Genomic DNA, 11,798 nt, shown 5'->3' with positions numbered 1-11,798 from the left:
TGTGAGTTTATCAAAAGATTGGACATCTAAAATTTAGTGTCAAAATAGTTTATAGAAAAAAAATTAAAAATAAAATAGTATAGAGACATGACATTGTGATTGAGACAATTTTAACCCTCCATTGAGAATGAAGGGTTGGATTAAGAGAAGTATATAAGTTTTATGCAGTAAGGGAAACATAAAAAGCTTTCCCTTTATATTTTATTTTTTCAAATCGAGAGTGTCTTGCAAGAATGTAAGAGCTGGCTTCGGAAAATTACATATTCAAGAACCAATGGATCCATGCAATTTCAGTTGGTCAACATAATTAAAATATGGAAGTTTAGATTATCTCATATATATATATATATATATATATATATATATATATATATATATATATAAAACAATACTTAGACAACTATAAGGGATAATAATATAAATGAAATCCCAACCGTTGGATCTTCATCATGTGGTTTAAAATATATATCACCATATAAATTTTAATTTTTTTATATTTTTCTATAAATCTAATTAAGATGAAATTTTAGATGTATAGACGTAACACTATCGTGCACCATATAAAAATGTAAAAAAATATGTTTTTAATAATTTAAACTGACTGAATACCCCGATCATTTTTTAAGTATATTTCAATCATTTTATATTTTAAAAAACATATTTTATATATTTTTTAATTATACACCCTATTTTTAATACACGTCTAAAATTTCATTATGATTTGATTTTTTAAAAAAAATATTAAAATTCATATAATGATATTCATTCAGAACCACATGAGAATCTGATGGCTCTCAATCCACCTATATTACTATTTATTACAACTGCCTATTGTTAGCTTTTTCCATATATATATATATATATATATATAACATATATATATATATATATATATATATATATATATATAACACACACCGCCATGATATAATAACAAGCAAAACTCTCTCTATGATAAAAAAAATCATCTCATTACGAAAACTTCATATAAGAAACCCTGTGTCTCTCTATGCGTGTCCTTGACAGCCAGCAAATAAACATAGACACGTAACTGCCCTTTTTTTTTATGTTTCCCTTTCATGTACTTTAAACGTCCTACGTTTACAATATGTGTGGGGTCAATAATACAAATCTACAGAAAATGCAACCCTTCTATACAAGATTACAAAATAATACAGAGTCTTCCCTTTCAAGGAATAAAAAAAACCCCCGCCTCCCACATTAAAACGCCACTCTCATGGGTCCAAACCGCCGTACTTGCCATAAAATTCAGACTTGAAATGGCAAGGACGCCAAAAACGGCGGGAGCATCAGAACATCATGGCAAAATTTTAATGGGGTTCCATGGCATTTTGTAGAGAGAAAAAATTGGGTTCCATGGCATGTGATAGAGAAAATGGGTTCCCAAGTTCTAGAGAGAAGTGGGTGTTCAGTTGTGTTCCATGGCATGTGAACTGATATGCACAGTTAACTGCCAAACACCATGGTGATAGAGAGAGACATACAGTGCCGATGCCATCCATGGATGTCATAGAGAGAATAGGGCATTTGGTTGCACTTCCATGTAGGGAGCGAAACAATGGGTAAACCTGCAAATTATTGGGTAGCCTCAGAGTCCTCGGGAGTGTCAGTTAACTGATTTTCTTCGGCGATTCTCCTTTCTTCAGCAATCCTTGTGGCCATGATGGACCTAAAAACAACCAAGTCTGCAATCTGCATTAGCATTTGAGCTGCTTTGCGCTTTTCCATAGCTGCTTGTAAGGCCGTGACTGCAGCTTCAGTAGCTTCTCGAACTCTTTGCTCCGCTTCAGGGTTAGGAGGTTCTACATATTCAAAGAAGGATATATCTTTAGATGCATATGAATTGCAAAACGTGCTATCTGAATATTAAGAAACATGGAAACAGGAGATTGTGATCACCAAGGCATTAGTTTAGAACCTAGTCACAAAAGCATCTGCAGTAGAAACTACAAAGGAGGTGGAAAGCAACTTGTCCAATAGGAACACCTGTGTTGTGCATGTTTTATATATATATATATATATATATAGAGAGAGAGAGAGAGAGAGAGAGAGAGAGAGAGAGCATCTAATAGCAACAAATTGGGAGGTATCAGTTTTCAAATAAGTCCCAAAGCAGCTATGAGTTCCATGAAATAACTGGCCTTTATAAGGGATCAAGGTAACTAAGTAGTTCCCACTGACGGGGGGGGGGGGGGGGGGGGGGGGGGGAACATACACCAAAAAGAGAGAAGGGGGGACAAAAGGCTTTAAACAGAGGGATTGCATATGATCTTGCCTTTGATATAAAAATGTCACAATCAATCCTAGCAGTGGGATGTGAAATTGAACAGCTATAGTAGGGTCACAAAGTTCGAGACTATTTTCTTTGACTACTTGTAGGGAGAACATACATGAAAACGAGTGGAGGGCAGGAGGCTTTAAACAGAGGAATGGCATACGACGAGGATAGCACATGACCACTTGCCTTTGGTATAAAAATGCCACAATCAATCCTAGCTGTCGGATGTCAAATTGAGCAGCTAGAGTAGGGTCACAAAGTTCGAGAATTTTACCTTTGACTACTTGTAGGGTCAATAAAACACCCTCAACTGTCTATTTCACATCTAATGACTAAAAATAAACGTCGTTTGTACCAAATGTAGATATATTGTTCTTCTAAGGAATTGGACTCACAGCGCAGGAGCTGGATATGTAAATAACAAATGAAACACACACACACACACACACAGATTCACAAAGCAGATGCAGAACATGCATGTAAAAGTCAAAACTCACCTCCTAAGAAACCAGTTGACTTGCCCCATCCACCTAAGGTTGAGGCTGTCCTCTTAAAAGATCTTTTCTTTCTCAAATAAGGCTTCGGAATAAATGGAATCCGTTTCCTCGGAGGGCCCTGTTTAAAAAAGATAATGCATATCATTTCTACAAAAATTTATGCACCAAAAGTTATGACCATCACCTTGAGATCCTGTTACATAACAACAGCAACTAAAAACAAAGATATCAGGGAAAACACTGGATATTCTGGTACCATAAAAAATTATACCACAACGGTAATCCAATCAAACTTCTTGGTGTAATGTTCGCACGAAACAAATATTAACCAATAATCAGCCTTTCCTAATATGAAAACCAATAAGGAGCAATTATAACAATGCAAGTCTCTCTGCTGGATCCCTGCTCCATTCCGTTGACTAAAAAATTAAAAATCTGGATTCATAGGATCAAACAAGGGAAGACCACTAGAATCAAAGTCCATTGTGGTCATCATGCTTAATGCAATGATGGATGGTGATGGAGAGAACAGGACAAGTTAGAACAGGAGCACGATCCCAGTAATGGGTCATTCTCTCTCAATCACTATGAACTATTTCACTCCAAAGCACACTTGGGCTAGAATAGTTCAGGGCTTGATGAGCTATATGCACGCTGAGAAAAGAAAAGCCCTTTAATCAACTAAAGTATGGAATATAGTTTTAAGAAAAGAAAATTTTTGTTGGCTGTGGGGAGCGGGGGGTAGAGAGAGAAGAAATACGTAGAATCAGAGGAAGGTTATGCCAATATCATCTTATTGTACTTTGTTGATGTCTTGGAGGATACTTACATAAGCAGAGGTTGAAACCAGACAGCACCAAATCATATACTCCGTGCAAATAGAACATGGTAGGCCATTTATCCATTTTGGAAGACAAGTTACACTGATTTCGCAGATGTTTTCTTTTTTTTCTAATATTTTTTTTTATAGCCAATTTGATACAAATCCACAAAGCTATAGAGATCTTCTCTCTATTTGTCCAACATGACATGCCTTACCCAGGCATCATTCAAAGTACTCATGATAGAAAATAGCTGCAACCAATGCTGCAATAACAATTTAGTTTCTCGTGTAACAAAAAAAAGAGGAGGAAATACTCAAACAAAAGATAGTGTCAAAGATAGAGACCAAATGTCATCTATATAATCAAGGTCCCACAACTTCAATGGGATTCCAATGAGGAAAGCTGAAGGCTCAGAACATATATGAAAGAAAGCATTTGATGTAACCAGTTAATTCATCCTTAGCTTGATTAGCTTATGCTACGAACTTGTCTCTTTGTTCAATAAATGATGGGAATGCAAGATATAAATTAACCTGTTGCTGCATCTGTACTATTTTCTGAGACAAACAGCAATGCATGCTTTTAATCAAGCACCGAACATAAAACCCACCAGTGGAATGTGCTTCAACCAACATGAGATAGGTTAGATGATAGAGCATTATGCACAGCCATGTCTCCATTTTAGGAGACCATGTGAGGTCAAGGAATGAATTTGAGTATCCAATAAAAATACTCTTAAACGAATGGAGACATGAGAATAGATGAGAAAGACAAGAGAAAACAAAGGACATGGGGTAAAGGGGAGGGAGAAGGTGAGAAAGTTTCAAGACTCTAGACATGCACACCACACAAACATATTCTATGTAGTAGCAGAATTATGTAAAGAAAAATATGCAAATCTTACGGAGAGGGGAAACCACCATCCACGTTTTAAAGTTTAGGCAGGCTTCTCAAGAAATCTACACCCAATAGTTCACACCAAAAATTAAGGCAAAAGCTTAGGCTAGGTGAATATCAACATGAGTGTAAGATTGATTGGGAGCACAACATGTACTATTTGGTGGTTGATATTCACCGAACAGACACTATAGAAGGCATCTATAAGCTTCTTGCGAAGAGTGGTTACATTCTATCAGCCTTCATAGTATATTAATGCTCAATATGTTACATATGATATACGCTTGAGCACATACAATTCAACAATGCCTTCACATCATAAGATCTACTCCACTCGGATAATTATACAAGGCTTATGGCCCAAAATCTGCTACAGATGCAAGCTTCCATAATTAAGTCCTTTAATAAGGGCTGCCAATATAAAGAACGATTTTTTCTTTTCCCCCCTAAAGAAGGATAAGCCAGCTCTCATTCAGTCAGCTTTAGAACACTATGAGCACTGCTGTGGGCCCCATCTGTTTTTTGATACATAATCTATATTGCAAATAATTGTTGTAAATCTTTGAGAAGGATTGGCTGTAACTCATGTCATATTTCACATAAGAAAAAGAAAACAAATAAAAAAAGCATAAGACAATGGAAGCAAACTTGATAATAAAAGCAGCACTTTTAATCGTGTAATTTCAATCGAATTGCAATGTACATTTACCTTGTAAACTTCGAAAACCTTAACAAGCGATTTATTCTTTCGCTTCCTCTTTCTTAACCAGTATGCGTGTATAGCAGCCACCATATCCTTCTTCCCTAAATCCATACAGAAACTAGTCCCTGTACTCTCATTGAAAACATCGTCCAGATGCATAAAAGCAACCTTTTCAAATGTGTGTATTATCTTTTCAAATGTTTCACCTGAAATATGATCAGAACAATCTTGCCCCTCTTCAGAGGACTTAATATTCAATCTCTCAAGCCACTCCTCATCTTCAGTATCCATATCATAGCCAATGTGTTCATTCATTAGGGCCCGGCTTGGTTCATCATCCCTCACCATGATGTACTCAGAAGGCCTCTCAAAGAGAACACAATTGTTTGAATTGTAACCCTTGACCTCATGAACGCCAGGAATTGGGATTTCTTTAAGAACAGCCTTCATATTACGATCATAGCATTCCTTGTTAAGTTCCCTGAACAAAGCCCAGTCTCTTTTATCACAAAACTCCAGCTTCCAACCCTTTTCCCCAGTCCAAATCAAGGCATTTGTGAAACGGTTTGATCCACTAAGCCTCACTTCTTGTGCCTGTGCCTTAATTATATACCTTGTTGAACCATGCATCTTCACAATAACATGCCATTCTTTGGATTCAGAGCACTCCAACATAATTTCCGCCCCTGATTCCCTATAGCATTTATCACATTCGATAATCAAAATGTTTGCCTGACAAATTGCTGAGTCCAGACACTGTCTCAGCTGTTCCATAGCCGACTTCACCTCCTTAAACTTTTCACTGCCACTCCTTTTCTGAGGAGTTTTCAGTACAGATATAGGTTGTGGGGGGGTAATCATTGCATTATCAAATCCCATATTGTCCATAGAAGGCTCTAAGGGTTTATTGTACACTTGTGCCAATCTGCCTCTTAAGGAAGGAACTTTAATAGAAGAGGCACTACCCTTATCGCCGTGACGTTCATCCCATGAACCATTCATATATCTATACCCTGCAAATCCATCTCGCTCTGCGCTCTTAGGAGGAGTTGTTTTCAATTGCCTTTTGTTTCCATTATAATAAGCCCCTCCACCAGACAAATTTGCAGGGCGTCCCTTTGACCTCACATGAGAAACAGAATGAGGAAGCCATTCACCATTGTCAGTACAGTCGCCATAATCTATCATCATAGGTGAGAACCTACCATGTCGATTCCTTTTCTTTTGACGCTTTTTGGACTTGGTAAAGTGTTTACTGGGTGCAGGGCCCCTTTTAAGTGGAGTGGTGGTGACAAGAGCATCGGTTACTTCATGATTGATGTGCCTTTGATCTACCCTCTTCCGCTCTTGAGTCAGGCCACGGTCATCAGTCCCATATATCACACATTGGGAACAATCATGTACAGTAAAAAGATAGCATGCCCTAAATAGATGAGATTTATTACGTGGGCATTGGATATATATATCTCGGGGATGTCTTTTGTACAGAGCCACAGAGGCTCTCCGAATAAAATGCCAAACAGATGGATTTCGAAAATGCAAATCCCAGTGCAAGCTCATGAAATAAGTTGGGAGAGCCGCATAATTCACGGAAACCAAAGGAATGAGTTGATCAACACCTGAAATTGCAAAGAAACCAAGCCTACGTCTACCTGCAAGAGCACCCCAACTAAGACCTTTTCCATGAGGAAGTAGAGATACAGGACCACCATCAGGATGCTGAAATTGCTGAAAAGCAGGTGAAAACTCCTATTAGAAAGTATTTCTACCATTTTCTTAAAAAGGAAGATATTATATTATTTCTTTTTTCTCTATGAGTAAACAATTTTTTTTACTGAAAGGAAATGCAAAGGGTTTAGGGTGCAAATAGAAAAAACAATTATGGCAGCAAGAATTCCAAACAAATAAATTGTCATTAGTTATTCTATGATCTCTATTATGATTTAAAAAACTAGCTATTCCAAGAGGAAAATGACAATAAGCAAAGTACATATTATAGTTTTTTCCACAAAAGGGGGGAAAAAACAGATTACACTTTATTTTATATTGCAGACTTGCAGTAGGCCACAATTAAACCAAAAAGAAATAGAAGAAAGAGAGACATATGAATAGAAGAATGAATTTTTTGTTAAAGCATCAACATTGATGAACAATGTGTTGAACCATGAAAGAAATGAATTCAAACTATAAGTTATTCTTTCTTTGCAAGATTTGAGGAAATTATACGTTCAGTGAGTGGAAAATGTAAGATGCTCTCTTGTTTCTTATGATTTTTCTACCGTATGCAATTCCAAATTAAATAAGTATTAGTCATATAAAGTAAAGGTTATCATGCCTAAAAAAAGGAGTGATAATATCCTATCTTGAATGCAAAAATGTGAAATAAGACAACAAGAAAGAAACTCACAGTCTCTTTTGTAATGCTCATTTCGTTTCCAATGCTCTTGCAATCTTCTATGCAACAAGTTATTGCTTCCCTTTGCTCTGGATGAAAAATGGGTACGAAATGAATCCCATGACCTGAGAAAACAGCAGTAATAGCCTCCGAAAACAAAAACCCAACGAGCCTGTACACTCTAAACCTTGCCCTCAAAATTCGATTCAAAATAGAGACCAAGAAGCTCACAAAATGGTGATGCCCATCAGAAGAAGTCTCAACTAGGACCACAAGCATAACCTGCCCAAAATTTCTCCATGAAAGATTTCGCAATAGTAAACCTAAATCTTGTGAAAGTTCAGGAATACCAGTGACCCCAGTCTCATTGCTTTCTCTTCTCTTTTTTCTCCTATCTCTTCTAACAAAAGAAATTCCATACATTTTGTCATTGGATATCCTCTCTATTCCACCGTGTGGAATAACATCAGGGGCTGATCTTTGCCGCTTACGAGTGTAAGACACACCAAACATTCTTTCCTCTCTACTGTTATCCAATTCTTCGGTTCCGAGAAGCCTCTCTTCATTACTTTTATCGTCCGAGCACAAATTTGAGTTTGCAATGCTTGAACATTTTGGCAATACCTCACCAGCTTCAGAAGTGGAAGGATCACAACGCGATGATTCGTTTGTCCACAAATATGAATCCAATGCCACAAATTCTTGCTTCTCTTCCACTTCAAAGACTCCACCACTGTGCTGATATTCAATGGAATTTCCATCGATAGCCACCAGACTTTCGCCAGAATCCTCATTTTCAGGGCCCTCTGAGTTCCTAAGAAGCTGGACCCACTGTTCTTTTTTGCCATCAGATGAAACTTTTATGCTTTTATCCAATGTCAATCTTTTCCCGGATCGCAGAACCTTGGCATCTGAGTCTGAACTTGATGCTTTCACAACAGTTTTAGGGACGAAGACTCTTGTGGACCTTCGTGTGCTAACCGAAGGCATTAGGGAGCTTCTTAGATTAGGATAAACCCTAGCTGAATCGTAAAGGTTGGGGATTTCCTGATCTCCTTCCTTGTAATCTTTATTTACATCTCGTTTCATGATTGGATAGAAGAGCAGAGAGAAAAACAACGACTTCCATTTATGCATCTCGGGCAATGGCCATGGCATAACAGTCCTCTGACCTCTAAAGAAACCCTCCTCTCTCTCATGGCAGAGAAAGCTCAAAGTAACCCTTTAAGGTCCAACCAAGGCCACAATGGATTCTCTTGAAATGAGCTTGAAAGAAGCTTCAGAACGGAGTGCGAGTCCCCAGCTTTCTCTAAAAACCCCAGTCGATCTCTTAACAGTGAAAGCCCCGTGTATCTTTCTCCATCAGCGCAACGAGAAATCCCACCATGGAAGGACCTTTTCAGGCAAAAGACACAAGAACCAGTGCTCCGATCACTGCAAAAACCCTAGTTCTTGAAACGACAGCGGAATCCTCTATCTTTGTCCGTTACAAACCAGAAAGCCTGTAACAAGTCGCCTCTAGACCATGAACACGCGTCATAAACCCTCTGATCTCTGCAGAAACTCACGTTCAGTCTTATTCCAGTCAAAACACTACGTAGCCTTTACCAATTAGGCAAAAAAAACCAGAAAAAAGATGGTAAAAAAAGGGAGGATCCTCAAGCTTAATCCATGGAGAGAGAGATAATCAGATCGCCTCAAAAAACCCTAACTATCCATGGCCGATAAATCACAGCACAATCGCTTCGTCTTTGGAAGGGTGGTTATGACGTTTGATTTTCACGTATTTCCTGTTGTAGGAAGAGAAAGAAACCAGAGGTTTACAGAAAGCGCCTCTCTTCTCTCTCTCTCTCCAGAAACACAATCTCTCTCTCTCTCTCTAAAAAAACATACGCTCTCTCGGAACCGCTGTTTCTTTCTCTCTCTAAAAGCCTCTTTCTCTCTCTTCGGATTTTATAAAAACTAGGGTTCAATGAAAAGATCTCGGGACCGAAGAGTCTTGCGCCGACTTAAAACAGCCGCTGGATTGAAAAACGAACGGTATAGATTGAGTCTTAGTCCGGGCACGAAGGGTTAATCGTTTCGATTTTCCGTTTGATATGGTATACGTTTATATAGGAGTTTGTTTTGATTCTGGACGGGACAATTTACGTATATTATCCTCATTTAGTTTTTAATTGGCTTTAAGACCCTTTATGTAAAATGGCCAAAAGATTTCATGCTCTCGAAGAGCATACGGTCCATTTGCTCCCTCGGGCAAAACCCAATCTAGAACCCACATACTTGGGAATGTCATAGGGAAAATATCTTATTATTTCATATTTTTAACTTCTATATCTCATCTGATCTAAAAATTAAAAATATTACTTAAGCAAATGAACTCCATCTTTTTTATCTCCCAACCCCCTTAAACTTTTTTTATCATATATTATCGATCTCAACAACTTATGAAACGACTCTATTCTCTCTCTAAAACTCCATCTCTCTCTCAAAACTCCGTCTTTTTCTCTCACATCGTCATCTCTCTCAAAACTACATCTATCTCTCTCTCTCACATCCACTTTCTCTCAAAACTCTATCTCTCTCTTTAAAACTCAAACTCCATCTCTCTCTCTAAAACTCAATCTCTCTCTTTAAAACTCAAACTCCATCTCTCTCTTTAAAACTTCATCTCTCTTTCACACATAAAAAGGTGTGCTCGTGTTCAAGCTCAAGCTAAATAGGGTGTCATTTTAATATTTGTTTGGGTCAAAAATTTATGATAAAAGGGGTCCGGGGATTATAAGATAGAAAAGATAAGACCTTCTACCTATGAGCAGTATTTTCAATTATTAGATCTCATGAAAAATGGAAGTTAAAAATAGAAGATAAAGAGATATTTTCCCAATACCATATCTTTAATCCCATATGCTATTTTAAGTTAAAAAAAAAAATTCAAATTTTCATTATGGGCTTAAACAAAAAGAAAAAATAAAAATAATGCTCGGAGATTGAATAGGAACGGTCTAGTTTTGAAGGTGAAATCTAAATGTTTGAAAAATTTATAATAACTATCGAGTGATTTTCATGTGGATTTCTAAATTTAATATAAAAAAATTATAGATTTCAAAATTTAGGATGAAAAAAAAACCTTCACAAGTTATTCTTTTGCCCGAGGGAGTTGCATACTATGCTTCAGTGCGAGCATAACATATGAGTTATTTAAATCATGACTGATAATTTGAAAGTATAAAATACATAAAAAATGCTTTTAACTCATGTTTTGCTAGTTCAACTTGTGAAGACTGTCAATTTGTCTATCATTGATTTTAGCAAGTATTTAAAGAATTCAATTTTTACTTTGGACCTAATCGGCCAAAATTGGCAATTTTTATTGCAATCGAACTGGTTGGGAATAACATGAGTGAAAGTACCTTTCTTTTATATTATTTCATAGGTATGAATTGCTAACTAAATTTAATTTTGGAGCAATAAAATAGCGTTAATATAAATTTTTTTTCTATGTTTAGTAAAATTGTTGTTGACAATTACCGCTCATTTTAATATTAGAAACATGAGTTTAAATTATATACAATTAAATACGTGAATTTATAAATGATAAAGTTTTAAAATGGAAGTATTTAAATTATATACAATTAAATACATGAATTTATAAATGATAAAGTTGAGAATAATTTATGATGTGTGTTAAAAGGGAAGTATTTTTGCAGCTTTAACTTTCTTGTCCAAGATCAATAGCTCTAATACCAACACTGGATATCGACGAAACTATCTCACGACGTTATGAACCCAGCTCACTTGCCGTTTTAATGGGCAAACATCCCAACCCTTGCCTTTTGAAAGGTTAGTTTTTCATTCACTTTGATAACTATAAATTGTAGGTCACATATCGCTTTAATGGACGAACAACCCAACCCTTGCTTTTCGAAATGTGGGTTTCTTATTCACTTTGATAACTATAAATTGAATATAACTAATTGGATTACGTGCGTTGCACGTAGAACAGAAAAACCATTAATTATATAAATATATAGTGTTTACATGCATCTTTACATTGATCTTTGTTCAAAGAAATTTTACGAATTGAATGGTTTCTAAGGTTACGACTCATTTCTTATTATTACATAATCGCTACAAATTTTGAATAAGCATCAAATACTAATTTAATAAATCGTATAACAAA

The 11,798-nt window shown here is 36.5% G+C and overlaps 1 protein-coding gene across 1 annotated transcript; it reads right to left on the bottom strand.

The window, feature by feature from the left end:
• Positions 1–952: 952 nt before the first annotated feature.
• On the bottom strand, positions 953–9,699 carry LOC18441373 (Enhancer of polycomb-like transcription factor protein). Its single transcript, XM_011627667.3, has 4 exons — positions 7,628–9,699; positions 5,227–6,948; positions 2,797–2,914; positions 953–1,823 (listed from the first exon to the last, which is right to left on the bottom strand). Exons 1-4 carry the CDS (start codon positions 8,771–8,773, stop codon positions 1,597–1,599), a joined length of 3,213 nt encoding a protein of 1,070 aa, XP_011625969.1. The 5' UTR covers positions 8,774–9,699; the 3' UTR covers positions 953–1,596.
• Between the last annotated feature and the right edge of the window lie 2,099 nt (positions 9,700–11,798).

Source organism: Amborella trichopoda, chromosome 11 (assembly GCF_054954075.1).
Source record: "Amborella trichopoda isolate Santa Cruz 75 chromosome 11, AtrichopodaSantaCruz75HAP2 v2.0, whole genome shotgun sequence".
In the NCBI taxonomy this organism is placed as follows: Eukaryota; Viridiplantae; Streptophyta; class Magnoliopsida; order Amborellales; family Amborellaceae; genus Amborella; species Amborella trichopoda.
Note: the sequence above shows the minus strand (reverse complement) of the source record. Positions and strands in the feature narration are given on the sequence as shown.

What these genes read in the sequence shown, in the direction of transcription:
- LOC18441373 (XM_011627667.3), bottom strand. Translation starts at nt 8,773, where the DNA reads ATGCCATGGCCATTGCCCGAGATGCATAAATGGAAGTCGTTGTTTTTC. An exon ending in AGGTTTTCGAAGTTTACAAG is followed by an intron (nt 2,915 to 5,226) that starts GTAAATGTACAT and finishes TTTTTTAAACAG; the next exon opens with GGCCCTCCGAGGAAACGGAT. An exon ending in GTCAACTGGTTTCTTAGGAG is followed by an intron (nt 1,824 to 2,796) that starts GTGAGTTTTGAC and finishes TTGAATATGTAG; the next exon opens with AACCTCCTAACCCTGAAGCG.